The sequence below is a fragment of the Pseudopodoces humilis genome, chromosome 16 (genome assembly GCF_049639895.1).
Source record: "Pseudopodoces humilis isolate 2021_Gansu_Grassland_sample_001 chromosome 16, ASM4963989v1, whole genome shotgun sequence".
Classification (NCBI taxonomy): domain Eukaryota; kingdom Metazoa; phylum Chordata; class Aves; order Passeriformes; family Paridae; genus Pseudopodoces; species Pseudopodoces humilis.
The window spans coordinates 13,444,825-13,462,289 of NC_142215.1; the positions used below are offsets into that span (position 1 = coordinate 13,444,825).

A 17,465-nucleotide genomic window follows, 5' to 3' on the forward strand; every position below is an offset into this window, starting at 1 on the left:
CTCATTGTTCAAGTTGGAGATTTTTATATAGCTCATTGTATTAGATTTTGGATGCTGGCATTCCTCGATAAGGAGATGCTATTGCATCTACTGCTAATGTAGATAAAATTTGATTTATTTACTCGCAAAATAAATGACAAATTACATGTAGAAAATGTGTAAACTTTTTATTAAAAATGTTTTGTTCTTTTCAATTTCTCTAATTTGTAAGCCAAAACAAAGCTTAATATTATGCTGAAAACCAAGAATATAAGCACGCAGATAGATGATTTGGTGGGGACTGACACATATATTAAAGCCTGAAATATAAATCAGGGACTTTTACTATTAGAAGAAGTTCAGTTTTTCTAATTTCTTTATGTTTTAGGGAGGACACATCAAAGTAAAAAGTAGTGGTTTAATACAAATCCCTTGCTGAGGAGTAAAATTTTACTGTTATATGTGATAGGTGCTATAGGAAAAAATACATGTTTCAAGAATCCCCTTTAAATCAAAAAAACCCTTATTGTTTCATAAAGAAAATAAAGCATTTGCACTGCACTAGACATAGCCTGTTTTTTTGTTGTTGATTTGGGGTTTTTTTTTGCTCTTCACCTGTTGACATATAGAAAATACCCCCAGTTTAAGGAAAGCTTACAACATTTTCATTTGGAGCTTTCAGCTCTATAAAAATTAAAACTATACTTACAAAAAATTAAAACTATACTTAAAAATTGTTTCTGTCAATAAAGTTTTATCTTCTCTTTCATTCAAGAGCCATACTGCAGACCTCAGCCCCCCAAATAATTAAAATACCTAATCTCCATTAAAAATAAAGCTGCAGAAATATTTAGGTATAGATAATAGCACAAATATAAATTATGCTTTTTTGTGGTTTTATTTTATTCTTATTTTTTTAATTAATGCATAATTAAGCAAACTTCTTCATTCACTGTGGTCTTTTCATCTAGATTTTAGGAAGTGCAGCAGTACCAAAATGATATTTAATAGAAGTCTGATACCATCTTTGTGTTTAAAAGTAAAATAGACTTGCATGATTTCCACTGTTTTCAGTTCACCTACAAGTATAGAAATAAGTTAGTTATTTTCTAAATATACTGTAGAATTATTTTGATATATATGACAGTGCAGTAATGTGTCAGTTATCACCAAAATAAATAATTTTTGAAAAAATATTATATTTTATTTCATATCACCTATTACTACTATTTCAGGTGAGAATAAATTTGTGAGTTTATTTACTTTATTGTTTTATTTTGTGCTTTTTATGGGTTGATTTAATATACCAGTCTATGTACAAGTTTATTTTATTATTGAATAAATATTTATTTTTCTCATCATAGGCTGAGATTGAGCCTTTCTCCAAGTTGGAGAAGCTGCATCTTTTACAGTAGATTTCTACAATGCTTATTTAAAAAGGACAAAAAAAGGTCAGGTGATATAGGTATTTTGCATATACGTAGTGTTTTGTGATTTGCTTTATGGGTGAAATAGCTTATATTGGGATTTTTTTGTAGAAAATACTCTTTTCCTTGAGAATTTTGAGAGTGTAAGAAGCTTTTTATAAACATGTTGCTGATGAGCACTTGTGTATAAATGAAGAAATACACAGAGGTGTGGGGAGAGCTGGGTATATTTGGGGATTTTTTAGTGCAGCCATTGCCCGTCTTGCAGCCGTCACTCTCAGCATTAGAGCAGAGCGAAACGTTAATAATCCTGCGTGATGCTCAGATGACACGACAGCATGCCTTGCTGTGCCTGTTATGCAATAAATAATGTACTTAGGCTTCTAACGTCCATGTAAAATGTTTTCAGTTTGTAAATTTTGGAGCAACCAGGTGCTAAGATTCAATTTTGCTTTTATTAGTATTGGGCCAGCTAGTACACAGGGCGGAAGGTACAATTAAAGCTGTTCTGTACCATATGCTGCCCACAGCAACTTACACAAGGTCAGAGCTAACATTTGTGAGTCAGGACAAATATAAGATCATCTGGAAAATCTCTAGGGGTACATGGCTGTGGACATTGGATAAAGAGAGGTAGTAAACACTGGTCAGCTGGATTTTTTATTTTCTTTCTGTTTCTCGCTCTTTTCTTTCCCCTCCCCATCCCACTAAGAAACGATGAGTTCCAATCCTTCAGCCCAAGAGAGTTTTCCCTGCTCCACTCCATTGGGTTGAACTGCCAATCTGCTGAGCAGTGGTCCCCTGCCAGAAGGGTGTCTTGTCTGCAACAAGCTTTATTAATGCTTAAAAGTGAAGGTTATGTCCATTTCCTTGGGCTCATGACAGCAGCCAGGGATGGGCTCAGGTGCTGTAGGGGCAGATCTGTATTTCTCAGAAGGCACACACCAAAGAGGAACGTGCCCGTGCTCAGCACGGTCTGTTTGGAGAAATACAACAGTCTATGCTGGAGGTGCAGAACCAGAGAGTGGCTTCAGAGAAGAGAGGGACAAACGGAAAAGATGGCCCCTATCCACTGCTGCATGTGTCTGGGGTCACTGCTGCTGCTGGGGATTCCTCCCACAGCTTGAGCTGTGCTGAAATACGGGGAACAGGTTAAGAAACAGGCAGAGTAGTTTCAAATGTTCTGGTTTTTGTTTCCTGAAAATCTGAATTTAATCAGGAATTTTTGAAGACATAGTTGCATGTGTCCCTTAGTGACAGCATGATTTGAAGAGTCTGGTGAAGAGATTTTGTGTGGAAAATGAAGTATAAAAAAAATCTTCAAGCAATATGTAAATACATATTTCTTTCTGATGTTGCTTTTGCTGCATTACCTTCTTTTTCTTCCCATCTCTAGTTCACACTAAAATAAAAATAAAAACTACTACTACTAATAATGAAACAACAAACCAGGCCAAAAGGTTTCTCTATACTGAACTTGATATTTTTGCTAAGTTTGCCTCTCGCTTTTTAACATGACTTTAAAATTGCCACTCCCTAGGGAAGAAGCTAGGAAGTACTTGTGTTATGTATCTTTACAGTGGGATTCTGCATTTCAGAAATACCCAAATAGGCATGTATAGCATGCCTAAACTGCATAAACATTTATTCAAGATGGAATTCAGTTTAGCTACTCTAAGAAGTTTGAATTTTATACCATCCTTAGAAAATATGATTTGATTTGCAGACAGGAGTATTCTCTTAAAGGAGGCTTTTATTTTCATTTTGGATGGTGTGAAGCATTTTTTAAATACATGAACCTTTACACCTGGTATTGGAAACAAAAATATGATCGAGGATGTGGTTATACTGACTTAGTACACTAGGGCTCTTCATTTTATCATCTTGCTTAAATATCAGTTAAACAAGAATTTAGACTGAATCTTGGGTTTGGTTGGGTTTGTTGTTTTTTTTTAAGCTTCTGTCTTGCTGTAAAGAGGAGTATGGAAAACTGTAGTTTTGAAAACTGTAGTATGAAAACTGTAATATTCTACATTCCTGAAGCTTTAGTATATGATTTTGTCAGAAATACAATAAACATGAGAACAAGTTCGCTTTTCCTAGAACTGCCTTTCAGCAAAATTAGCTTTTGCTACAAAACCTGCAGATAATACTCTGTAAAGTTTTGCCACATGTACAAATCATTCATCAGTGCACACTTGCATGACTGATGCTGATGGAATGCAGATAGGCTACTTAGCAGAGTTTACAAGCTACAGAATAGGTTATTCATCTTTACTGGTTTCAAAAAATTCTGTCTCAAGCAGCTTGACAAATATTTTCCTGAACTTCCAAGAATTGCTAATAACTATGCTTAAATGAGTAACATAATTCATAATTTCATAAACAGTGTGTGTGATGGGATCCTTGGTCTTGAGATAGCATGAGCTCATCGGAAGTAAGTTTGGTTGCTTCACTGCTGGTTTTTAATCTGCTTTTAACATTAATATTAAACATTGATAAATATTTAAGAATTTGAAACAGGAAAATTGCCTGAGAGGATGGATGCCAACAGAAGGACTCCCAAGTGTTATATTTATTAAATGCATTTATAGAACGAGACTTGGAAGTTTTACGTAGCGTAAAATTCAGTAAACACGAATCTTCAAATTACTGTTGAAGTTATTGGCACTTGTATTAGTAAACAGAAGCAACAGTGAATAATATTTGAAATGTTTTAGATATATTAGGCCCATATAAGTTTCACAGTAGAGTTCATTACCTGTCATAATCACCAAGGCAGATTTCAGAACTGGGATGATGCTTTTGTTTTGATTAAACCTGGTGTTGTACAGTTTATGTCTCCGTAGCTCTGAAATCAGCCCCCACCACTACCCCTCATAAAGAAATCTGAATTGACATCCTGCCTTTCCTGCTGAAGAGACATAAACCAATTCAGGGTGCAGGAGACTGATGTGGGTCTCTGACTTGACGTCCTCTGCAACTCGTTTGTCCGCCTTGCCTCAGTGGAGGCTATCAACCCTTCAGGAACACCACAGCGTTAGGATTGATGTATATATTAGCACAGCTCCAAAAAAGTTGAGGCCAAGACTTGATAAGTCATGTAAAAAACTGGTTTTGGCTTGCGTTTATCGGAAGGGAATTTCCCATTCATAATGGTAAAGTGTTTTGCTTGTCAGCATGGAGACACGTTCGGTGCCTTTGGGCACAGTGCTTTTGAGGGGATTAAGGATGGGCTCCTCTTCTACCTGCTGGAGACAGCCTCTTCAAGGAGACTGCAAACAGGCTGACCTTTTAACAGTATTCCTTCCTTGTCTTAGTGGGAATGTCAGCCAGGAAAAACTGGTTTGATGCCTCCTGGATGTCAGTGTTATCAGTTTAATAGCTAAAAGAGGCTGTCTTGAGCAGCCACGTCATATTTTCAACTGCCTTACTAAGCTGTTGCAGAAGAGAAAGCCCTTTAAGTAGGACATCGAGTCCTACTGGGGAGCTGCTGCTCAGCCATGCCAGCAGCCACAGGGGTACGTTTGGCTGGGTAGGGGTCCCAGTGCCTGTGCGCCTTTCAGAGTGAGCAGACCGCTTGCCCTGATGCATTGCTTCCCCGCTTAAAAATAAAATTTCATCCTTTTTGTCAACTTTCTTTTTTACAGCCTTCGTCTTTTGCATATCATAGACTTTGGGTTAATTTTAGTAAAATCTCTCCTTTGCTTTTAAATTTTGTTTGTAGTAACGCAGCACAAAAATTATGATTAGGTCATTAACCAGAAAAAACCCGGCGCTCATCTGCAGGTGATCAGATGACATCAGAGGCCTGGTTTTAATTTGTGGGTAGTTCTGATTGTAACTAAAAGAGACTCGCTCCTTTTGTGGAATTGGCTGGCTATTTCCCCACATCTGGAGTTAATGAAGTCTTTGAGACCACATCAGTTGTGTTTTGCCGCAAGAACCCTTTGATCTGAAAAATCTAGACTGGCACAAGTGCAGCTTCATAACATTGCAGCTATGTTTTTGCAAGCTATAGTTAAGATACCAAAACAAGCAGAAACTATATGAAGTTATGCGTCTGTGCTAGGACTTTCATGTAGCTGTTTGGAAGGGCCTCTTTTACGTTTATATGATTCATAACATTTTTATTATGTTAATGGCTTGTACATATGTATTTGTAAATTATACATATGTAGGAGTTTTTGAGTTTAATTTCCCTTTTGAGATAGTGTTTAATCAGTTTTTATAAATCACTCAATTATGTAAAACGTTAAAATTTCAGTCTGAAGCTTGTATTTACAAATCTCATCGATAATGTTGCAGTTTAAAAGAAGTATAATTCGTCACTGTAGGTGACTTTGCATTAATCAGTGTACATCTCCATGGCAGTGCTAAATGTCATAAAGCTTTGTTTCCACTGCTGTCCTGTGACAGTGATAGATTATCCATCAGCTATAGCATATGCTGTGTTATTCTGCACAACAGAGAACTTGTAAACTAAGCCCAGTTTTACCTAATATGTTTGCAGTCTTATGAATGCGAGTATTTACAATTTGACAGAGTGACATTTCTGTTAAAATATGTCTCAGGCATGGAATATACATGCATTCATCATATAGAGTAAATACATATGTACTGCGAACATTGCTCAGAATGTATTGTCATTCTGTCACTCAGGTCTGGTAAGCATCTCTATTATTTTACATTTATTCCATAAACTGAAAAATTTCGAGTAAAATATTGAGCAGAAGCTTTCCGAAAAGCTTTCTTTCAAAAAAAAAAAATATTTGTTTTTAATAAAAAACAATGGTAAACGAGCATGGAACTTAAAGTTTTGAGTTTTCCACTTGACTCCTTCTAACCAGGTGTCTGTTTACCTGCTGCCCTTTTCATTACATGGCTCATCCCGACCGCTGTGCCCTGGGCTCGTGCCCTGTGCCTTTGTCCCGATTCCACCATTGTGGAATTGCAGAGGTTTTGCTGAAGTGGGGTTGCTGTGGAGCGAGGCCGGGAGCGCAGTGCCTGGGTGCGGGTGATGTCAGAGGCGCTGGCTCAGGCACATCCCGGCCATTTGCTCCCACAACAGCAGGGCTGCAAAAGCCTTCGGCAGCGGGAGGAGGGGGATTGGGATGCAAATGGAGCGGGACTTGCCCACTTCACTGTCCTCAATGTCCCTATCAGAACAGTCACCCTCTGGGAGGACAATGCTTCTTTTTTAAGGGAACTTAGGCTTTTTTGTTGTCTGGCTTGGTTTTCCTGGCCCTTCTCTTGCTTGGTAAACAACATCTCAGAAAGACCAGGGAGAGTTGTGAATGCTGTAGAAACGTGTGTGCCTGTACGTGCATAGGAAGGGATCCAAATAATCACTTTTGAATGTTAGGGAGTAGTGTGCTTTTTAAGTTGCATTATATAAGCTTTAAAGTTGTTAAATTATTCTTCATATATGTATTTATGAAGTCACCTGTATTTAACAAGTAAGATAAACAGTTAAAATACCACATTTTTTACTTTATAGCAAAAAGATGCTCCAGTTTCAATGCTACATTTTTATATTTTTTGTTGTTGTATATGTTGATTTGCTTTTTATTTATCTTCTAACACATGCTAATCATTGCAATATTCGGTATGGAACAACTAGTTACAGGTAGAGTCCTTGACTGTGAATACTGGGCCTTGTTCATTTTACTTAACTTATTCCTGAATACACTTTACATTTCTCCTTAGAGGTACTGCAGTGAAAGACTTTGAGTCATTATGTTTATTTGGCATCTTACATTTTTAACTTGAAAAGAAAATTTGTTGCTTGCAAGTTGAGAATGGGCATTCCATTGGTGTGTTAATACTGAAGAAACAATGATACTGCTTTTCTTTAATGCTAGGCCAGTGTGAAAATCACATGCTCTCTGTTGCAGTTTAAGATTATTCCTGAGGACTTGCATGCATGTATTTCTGATGACTCTCCAAAGACGTGCGAGTTTCTGAATGGATGATAAAACGGTTGCATTAAAATCTTTCCATTTGTCACTGGATGTTCTTTTTCTTTCTGATTGTTGGGATGCCAGCTCATTAAATATTCAAACAGGCATACAGTTGTTTTAAAATAAAATTTGTTTGGGGCCCAGTTGTTTTTTCTTGCTTTTTTATCTTGAGCAACAAGTCTGTGCAAGTCGTGTACTTAGAAAGCAAAATCAGCATTCAGGCTTTTATCAGGCCACCTGGCTGAGTTGGCACACCAGAAAGTGTGTTGCTAGGATCATTCTACTGTAGTTCCTCTGTACTGTGGCAACTTGCTAAAAAGCAAATAAAACAAGGGCAACAAATGCTGCGGCTTGCTACACTGTTCTTTTTTTATTTGTGCTTTCTCTCTATCTCTATGCTGTTGTGGTTTTTTTAATGCATGACACCCAGTTATTGCTAACTTGCTTTTATTGCTCTCCAATATGTAGGTGTATGCACCATCCCCAAGTTCTGATGATTTCAACAGAGAATCTCCAAGTTACCCATCTCCTAAGCCACCGAGCAGTATGTTTGCTAGCACTTTCTTTATGCAAGGTGGGTAAAATGTCACTTGTCCTTTAGGCAGAAATCTGCAGTCAGACTGTTTTACTGGGTGAATGAGGAAGCGTAAAGAGAGCATATTGTGCTAGAGCCTATGGTTAAGTTTTATATACTTCTGAAACAGTTAGATGAAGGGAACTGTCTGTTGATGTAAAGTTTTTCTCATGACATTAATTGCTGACTGAAATTTAAAGGGATTACACACCAGGCCAGATGGACAGATTTCCCATCCTTTGATTTGTAGGGGCTTCAGAGCAGCACACTGGAGTGATAGAGAAAAATGAGGTGGGGGCTTATTGACTCTTCTGGAATTTGACTGTACAATATCAGCTAACAGTCTTATGTTCTCAAATGCTTGTATATCCAGCATGCCAGAAAAAAGGGGGTAGCACTGAACGAAACAAGAGCAGAATCCATTTCCTCAGTCTCACGTCACACAGTTAACTTGTGCTGCAGTCTGGTGAGGGTTTGGAGCACATTGAGAGCTCAGAGTCTCAGTACGGGAGTTCACAGAGCACTTCAGTTTGTGCTACAGAAGGGAAACTGCACTGACACACAGGCTAAGGCTTATATAATGTAGTCATTTCAGCTACTTAAATCTGCTATTTTGAAATGTTTTTTTACTTTTGTGGTGCTGAGGTATCTTAGACTATAAATTGCTTATTTTAGGTAAATAGATGTTTTGCAGTGTATGTTTATGATAGGTTCTATTTGGCCAAACTTCTTACTTCTCCACCTCCTTTTTTATTATTTCTTTCAGTCTGGACTTTTTATCAACACTCTTGATTTAAGTCTGGCCTTGCTGAAGGTCTGTGTAATTAGCAGAAGTGCTTGGTATTTTCTCAGCTGTGGTTGGATTATATTTCAGCTATAAAGCCTCTGTTGTTTCTTTGTTTATTTTTTTAAAATAAATATAGCAATAGTGTGGTGGCATGAAAATAGAAGATACAGCATAAACTGGTCACTATTTCCCCACTGATGTTAGTCTTAGTAACTAAACTCTGTATTTGTTTAAAATAATCTTGTAAAGGAACTGAGAAATTAGTATTCTTCATTAAATGTATTTTTCTTCTTTTCTTTTCTGCTGAAAAAATACTGTAAAAAAAAAGATGGGACCCACAATTCTTCTGACCTCTGGAGTTCATCCAATGGCATGAGCCAGCCTGGCTATGGTGGGATGCTTGGAGGCTCTTCTTCCCACATGTCCCAGTCCGGCAGTTACGGCAGCCTGCACACACACGACCGTTTGGTAAGACTCAGCACACACTAATATGTTTATAATCATGTATGGAGATCTAACTTAGGAGAATTGACTTCTCATTTGCTGCTCATGTCTGTCAGTTAAAAACCCAGTTGTTAGAAATCACAAACTTTGTGTATTAGATTTATGTTCTTTTAGTTATGTCTTGTATAAATGAAAATCTGTGGCTGTGTAGTGGTCTGTTCTGAGGATGGATGAATCCCTTTCTTCTGTACTAAAGATCTGGGTGTTACATGTTTAGTATCTTAAAATATCAACATTTATTTAAGGGCTGCTTAATGTCTTATGTCTGCTTCTCTTCTCTCCAGAGCTATCCCCCGCATTCAGTCTCACCTACAGATATAAATGCCAGTCTTCCTCCAATGTCCAGCTTCCATCGTGGCAGTACCAGCAGTTCACCTTATGTAGCTGCCTCACACACTCCACCTGTCAATGGATCGGATAATATTCTGGGTAAAGAGTTCTTCCTGCTTTTTTTTTTCATTTTACAAGAAAATGAAATTTAGGGCTGCATGACGCACGAAATTAGTAAGATTTAATTTATGGCATGCTTGTAGATCAGGAAAAATTCACCACTGTGATATTTCTGTCCTCAGTATGGCTGAAATGAGGCAAATTGTTTTTCAGTCAGCTTAAGACTTATCCATTTACTTGCTTTCACAGTCAAGCCTGTGATGTATCTGGCTTAATGGCCGTGTCCCTCCAGAGTTCAGTTCATGTGCGTGTCCATATAGGAAGTTCTGGCACTGAAGTTTTCAGGGCTGCTGTGTCACCAAAGCACTGCTCTGGAGAAAGACAGGAAGGCTGTTTCTTAGGGGAGGTTGATAAAGTGCATCGTAAATTCCTCTCTTAACTGTTTTAGAGATTACAGAGTAGCCAGCATGGTGGCTGGTTTAGTCTCCTCTGTGCTCACCTAGGAAGTAAGAAATACAGGATGATCATCTGTTCCTTGCACATATTTGTTTGTCTTAAGATACAGCTGTAGAAGTTAAGTGCTTGTAGATGCCCCTTGTTGATTTGATAGCGTTTGCACTTAGCTTCATTTTAAGGAAGTGGAAATTAGTTAGGGGTGACTATGTTAGCTTTGATTTGGGAGCATGTTTTACACCAAGATGTTTAAACAGAACCCAGTTAGTGAATCTGCATGGGAAATTCAGGCTGGAAAATCCAAGTTTGTCATAAACTTGGAAACAGTGTGCATTGCATTATTTGGATTTCTGATGTGAATGTCTTACATTCACATTCAATACATTTTTTGGCTTTAGAAGTTGATAATTGGAGAAAGAAGACTTGCTTTTAAAGAGTCTGTCTTCTACAGCAAAGCAGATATTTTGGAGGATTCAGTTCCTCTCTGTGTTTCCAATTGGCAGGGCTTCAGACTTCCTCTTGGCTTGATGGCGTGTGGAGCAAAAGGGCACGCAAAGCTGCTGACATGCAACTGAGAGCAGGGGTGACAGAAAGCTTGGTGCATCAGAGCTTTTCATGGACTTTTTAAACCAAAGATGAGAGCACAACACAGGGAATTAGAGCAGGGGGAGCAAGGAGACACATAAGGAACTGCTCTGTGAATTTGGCTTTAAGAATTAATTAAACGTACAGTACTTCAGTGATAGCAGTTTAGAAATAAGCTGCAATAATGTAATTTTCTGATTTTCATTTTTCTTTTCACATTTCATTAAAATTAGACTATGATCCTAGAAAATAATTTGTCTTTTTTCAGCTACTTTCACTTGTTGGTCCTTAAGTTGTCACGGTGATACTGTGTTTGATTTTTAAGAGGAGAGCATCTAAATGTAAATCTAATTGTTTTAATTAAATTTTTAAGTCTAATGAGAACTGATTCTATTGACACTGACTTCCTCAGACAATCCATTTAAAAAGTGGTTGCTCAACTCTATGTGATGAATAAAATAATAAAAATAAATAAAATTTCGGCTTTAAAAATAAGTGTTGGTTTTACTTTCCACATTACAGGAAACAGAGGAAATGGTGCTGGAAGCTCACAGACAGGTGATGCGCTTGGAAAGGCATTGGCCTCTGTAAGTAGCAGTTAGAATATTCAGATCTGAAACACATACTTTAATCCATTATTTACATGTCATTCATTTTATAATATCAAATCAGGAATTTTCACATATGAAATCAAAACAATGTACTATGATGCAATTTCCTATACTAGAAAAATGTCCTTTTAAAATGCAAGTGAAAGTGAAAAGTGTTTTTATTTGGAGAAGACTCATTCTGAATTCCTTTTTCTTCAGGTGATCAAAAGATTTAACGCAGATCTGGTTTAAAAATCTGGTTAGACAAAGTAAAAGATAAACATAAAAAGTTGATTTTAATTTTTTTTTCTGTAGTGTTTTAGGGAAAGTCAAATATTTTTAACATTAGTCTTAGAAAAGATCTTGTCTCAAGGTTTAAAATGTTTCTCAATGGCCTTATAAAACGGAGAGATTTTGAATGCTGTGTTGTATAGCTAGAATCTATGGAACAACCTTTAGAATGTTGTATATGCATAAATTCAAACTTTTAACTTCTGTTGGAATAATGTAAAACATGGCAAGTATCTTCAATCTACTGTAAGCTGTTTCCGTATGCATGCATACAGTAATTATTTTTTCATTAGTACAATTAGATGTACTTTTAATAAAAGAATAATTGATACACAGCAGCAGAAATTTCAGAGTTGGGAATGGTGGCTGGGGAAGCACTTTATATTTCTTATTTGGAGCTTGTATGGAGCAGACTTTGCAATCCTAAATGACCATTCCTATGTTGGGTTCTGCCCCCCTCACCCCATACCAGTGAATGCAAATGTGCATATTCATGCAGATCCTGTTACCCTTGCATCTCTCAGAGGGTCATATGTTAGAAGATTACCAGATCTGATAATGTCTGTAATGTCCATATTGGGGAGGAGAACTGTGACCTACTGGCTTTGAGGAGAAAAATGTCTTTGTTGCTTTCGGGGATTCAGCAAGTAGATAACAATTTGGGAGTCCAGAGGGCAGTTAACGCTCTCTTTGGTCTGTTTGAGACCTGTCAGAAAAGAACAGGGATCATTTTGCTTCCTAGAAATAGCAATGCTCATACACCCCAGGCTGTTCATTGCTCTGCAGATGTATTTGGGTGTCTGCTGTTCTGCAGCCGGAACAAAATTTCCTTGTTAAGTCTGACACACTGGCCAGTTAGACCTGCGGGACTTGATGACATTTTCCACTGCTCTCCTTTTCTAAATGATTTTCTCATCCTTTCAGGTATTTTTGTCCAAGTCACTAGCTGAGAAAGCCAGGCTGATGTTTTGAGGAAAAACTAAATATATTACGAGTGGAAGTCAGGGCAGAAATGTTTAATCTAACTGGTGGGTGGGCTCTGGTTGTCATAGAAACTTGTTTCTGTCATCCCGTGTTGTTGCTTGGCAGGAGCAGCCAGGTCATTCCATAAATCATTTCTGTCATAGCTGATGGTGATGCATTCCATCTGCTCTATCAGTGCATGCCATAGTCTGCACACTTCAAATCCCTCGCCTCATCCATCTGCTTCCCCCGCACCCCGCACCACGCACACCCAGTACACTCCTTGCGCTCGTTCAGCGAGAGCGCGGCTCGCGGCTGGGCGAGGAGGGAGGTGGGCTCTCCTGCAGGTGAAGCTGACACACATGAATTTTGACAGCGAGGAAATCAAGAATATTTTTCTGTTTGAACAAAGTTTTATTTAAATACTGCGATTGTCGTGCCTTTTTTTTTTTCCCTAAGATGCCACTATATTCCTTTCTGTTTTGATTTTAAATGCTGCCGCTGCAACTGTTGAGAAGAATTTCTGGTTCTAAAATTCTGTTGATGTACATCTCACAATAGGCCTTTCATGTGTGAAACATCAGAGGATACGACATTTGTTCTTCAGTTTAGGTATTAAAGACCATACAGAATAGTATGTGATTAAACATGTAAGGCCAGATAATACATTTGCAAAGGTTCTTTTATTTTAGGTTTAAGCCTGGATAATTGTGGTCTTAATCTCAGGGTAGGCAAGAAAGAGAATTGTACATGAAAGTATTTACACAAAGTTCCCAAAGCCCTGTGGATTATGCATTAGTTTGGATAATGAACTAGTATAGATAGAAAGAAAAGAAAATCTGGGTATTCGTGCCATTTCTAATGTGTTTCCCTGAACATTTGCCAAACAATAACCCTTTAAGATTGTGCCCATGGAGGGTTATATGGCAGGAGAAACATCTGGTTTATTTCATTGCCTAATGCCAAATCAAAACACTTGGTCTTTAATTTAGAGGAGATCAAACAGGAGGACTGTTTAACTTTGTTGATTATATCAGACCTCTTTGTGATAACTTATGTTTTGATTCCTACCTCAGCACTAGGGTAAAGGCCTTTGTACCGTCTAGGTAGTTAAATAGCCACTGGTCCCTTCACAAAAGAAAAGAAAATGTAGGGAAGTTGACTTCTAAAAGTAATTCATGAATTAAGTTTCTTTGTTGCTTTAGACTCAATAACATTAACATAACAAAGCCTAACTGAAATGTACACTGTAGTGTTTAAAAAATTGGACTAACAGCTCTGAGGTTTGGCTCTGCAGGCTCTCAATTGTGCAGCTTTTGTTTAAGAGCCTTTTCATTAGACCCTGGCATATTGGCACCCCACTGATTGGAATGGACCATGACTGATAGGAGGAGGAGTCTCATTTGTTGCAGTAAAATGAGTCATGTTACCGTTTAAGCCTGGCAGAAGGTGTCAGGGTTGTTCATCATTGGTCATTTAACAGCACAGCAGCCAGGGACTGCATGCAGAATGTATTCTGACCTCATGTTTTAGTTGGGGCTTTGCTGTACTGTAGATTTTCCCTGTTATAAAATACAGCAAAATAAAACTGGCAGGTAGACCTGTGGAAAATGAGCAGTTTCAAAGAAAACTTTGTGGCCTTTGACTTTGTTTTAATTTTCTGTATCTTATCTGACTGAGACTCTCTACAGTTCTTACACTGACAGCCAAGATTTATTTTTGTGCTGATGTACAATGCATGAATTTCCTCCGGTAGTATGAGGTAGTTTGTTCTAAATATATTTTCTTTCTAGCATGTATGAAAAGGAGGAAGCATTTCCATTAGGGAACTGATGGTCATTTCTAATGGAAAAGTATAATATACCAGGAAGGAGCATGTGGTCTATCAGGTCCTGGTTTTGTCAGTTCACAAAATACAATATGGAACTTAATGAAGTTATTGTCAGCTAAATGCTGAAATGTCATATTGTCTGTGTGAAGAGACATCAACCACACTGCCAGTGAAGATTTTTTTAACTGCCATCTGATGACTAACAAATCCTGGTCTCTGCTCAAGTAAAACAGGTTTGAACCAATGACCTATAAAAATATGTTCTGAAATCCATAGTCAGCCTCTAAATCTATTCAATTCCCTTCATAAAATTAATTTTCCCAGTGTCTTGAGATTTTAATTTTTAATTAAAGCTCTAAGCATTATGTCTTCTATTTTTACAAATAGTTTTTCATTTCATTAATAGCAAGGAAAGAATTGTTTTAAGTTGAAGTTCAGTATCTCAGGAGGCCAATTGATACTGAAATAAGAGAGAAACATGTTATGTACTGCAATACATTGCAAGAGAAACAAAATTTCAAGTGCTTTTTGTTTGGTAGGTACCAGTAATAAGAAAGCCTGAATGATTTCTTGGTGTTTTGTGAAGGCTTAATATTTAGCAGATAACATGTGTTGACTGCTAAAATCTCTCTCTAAAGTTTGGAAAGTCATTGTTCATTGGCGTTTTTCTGAAGTTTTCTTTGATATAATTAGCTGTGTACTGTGAACTCTTACGTGAATCGTTCCCCTGCAGAGACAGAAAGGCTGTAATTTCTGCTGCTCTTAAATGAGCAGGAAGGTCAGTTATACTTGTGTCACTATGAAATACAGGCTGTGCTTATTTGGACAGCTGCTTGAAAATGAAAGTTCTTTGGACATTTTTAGAGCCTTGAGTGTAATAACGCAGAGCTGTGATTGAAGGATCAAATTGCATTTTTTATCAATCCACAATCAAGAGTGACAATTAAAACATGAAAAAGAATCCTAATAGCTTTTTTCCTGTGTATTATAACATATATTGATATATAATCTCTTTGTCTGTTGTCAGATTTATTCTCCTGATCATACCAGCAGTAGTTTTCCATCGAATCCATCAACACCAGTTGGGTCACCATCACCTCTTACAGGTACAGACTGGCCATTTGTCAATACCTTGTTTGTTGTTCCTAAGATGTCCTGTTACGAATCACAGGAAAATCAGCATTAACTTCCTTGCATGACTGCTTGTGCATTTTGGTTATTTTTCCATTGTATAAAACAAAGATTTATAAATCCAGATTCTTGACATTTTGTTAGGGGCTTTCACTTCAGTCCTGGCAACTTGCTTTGAAAATTAGCTAATTAAAATAATGTTTGGAAGTATTAACTGGCCTTATATTATCAGGGCTATAAAGGTATCTGTACAGATTTGCACTGTTTGAGAGAAAGAAGAGTGATTTGATTTGAGATTTTTTTCAGCTATATGTTAAAGCTCTGCGGCAGCTTTCAGTGACAAACACAGCAGATGTGTGTTCCCTCTAATGAAAATATAGTAGGCTATGAGACTATCCAATTTTTACACAAGATAGCTTTTCATTCATATATCTCATGAATGTTTTCATTCTATGGGAGAAGAATTTCTGGCATTTTTCAAAATAAATGCTGTGTATTGCAGCCACCTCTGTCACCTGTGCTTTGTGTGTTTGTAGTGTGAATGTGGGAAGAAGCATTCCAGTGTGGAGATGAACTGTGGGCAGCTGCCTACAGCTATTAGTGGTGGTGCAGCTTTCACAGACACTGTGGCCTCAGCTGTCTAGTAAAAGTTGAACAGCTGTTCTCCATATAGAGAGGACTGTGAAAGCTCCATTGACTTAAATTTGTTTTTTAACAAAGAACTAGAATTACAAGTAAGATGATGTAACTTTAACCCTGTTCTTTCCTATAGTGCAATTTGTTAAATTATTTAACATTTATACAACAGTCTGTTTCCCTATTCTCTGCTGTTTAATATATCCCTGCAGGCTCCTGGCCATTGGTCACTTTTCTATGAATGTTGTACTTTTTATAAAACATTAAAATTACCTTCGAGTGAAAAGGGCACAGAACGAGCTTAGCTGGACACTTTCGTAACCTAGAAGAACAAATTAGTAAAGTTATTGCATGCAAAATACACTCATAATCATATGGATGTGAATATGCATATCTCTATATGCAGTGTCACTCAAAACCTCCATCATTCATGCTTCACTCCTGTTTAATGGACAATGCTCTGGTTTCCTGTGGATGTAATGGATTAATGAATATCTGACATGGCTTACCTGAGCAGCTGCTTTGGGCATTTCTTTTCTATTACTGAGTAATAATCCATGCTGAATTGAGTAATGATGGGATTAATGGGATTTTTGATTTAGTGATTACAGTTGACAAAAAGTGTTTTGTGTATTCTGTTGAAAAGGCAGATCAGAGCAGAAAATTATTATTATTTTCTTTTTAACATCAAAGCAAGTATTGAAAATATTTCATGTCTGGAAGAAAGAAGTTCTGACATTTCAAAGTATTTAAAATTTTAAAGATACCAAGGACGTTTTTTTTTTTCCAAGAGTTGCCTAATGAGATACTGCACCTCATTTCGTAAGCATGAAAGCACTAATTTCTGAGTTTAGAGTACAAATTTGAGGTCACTAAAATTTGTGTTTTCCTTTTTTGCTGTTGTCGTCTTTGTCTGTTGCAACCTGTATGAAATCTACAACATTTCTGCTTTGTGTTCCTTATTCTGGATTCTGATGGTTAAGACAGTAGTAGATGTAAGCAAATAATACTGAAATAATTTTCAGGCTCAAACTTAGCATCTGCTTCACATTTATACCCTCCCACCCCCTTTAATTTCAGTGATACAGAATTTATCAAGCTTTTGGTAAATTGCTCCAGTAGTTAATTACCTTCATTTATGAATCTGGACTTTTATCTTTATTCCCAGATGAGTCACTAAGAACACAGTGAAGCACAATGTGAAGTAATTACTACTGCATTTATTGCTATTTATACTCCTGGTAGCCATTTTCTGTCTTGACCCAAAAAGTTATTGCAGATAAAACAAATGTTTTATGTATACTGAAATAATATATTTTGGAGCATTTTAGCCTTCATTGTGTTTTTCCCCTTTTGCAGTT

The 17,465-nt window shown here is 37.2% G+C and overlaps 1 protein-coding gene across 11 annotated transcripts in view; it reads left to right on the forward strand.

The window, feature by feature from the left end:
* The window catches only part of TCF12 (transcription factor 12), a 159,528-nt gene that overhangs the window by 122,181 nt on the left and 19,882 nt on the right, over positions 1 to 17,465 (forward strand). For all 11 annotated transcript variants that reach the window (XM_014251123.2, XM_014251125.2, XM_014251124.2 and 8 more), the window contains 5 exons: positions 7,838 to 7,943; positions 9,059 to 9,198; positions 9,519 to 9,663; positions 11,185 to 11,249; positions 15,365 to 15,443. In XM_014251123.2, the coding sequence (XP_014106598.1) occupies positions 7,838 to 7,943; positions 9,059 to 9,198; positions 9,519 to 9,663; positions 11,185 to 11,249; positions 15,365 to 15,443 (535 nt within the window). The remainder of the gene's footprint in view (positions 1 to 7,837; positions 7,944 to 9,058; positions 9,199 to 9,518; positions 9,664 to 11,184; positions 11,250 to 15,364; positions 15,444 to 17,465) is intronic.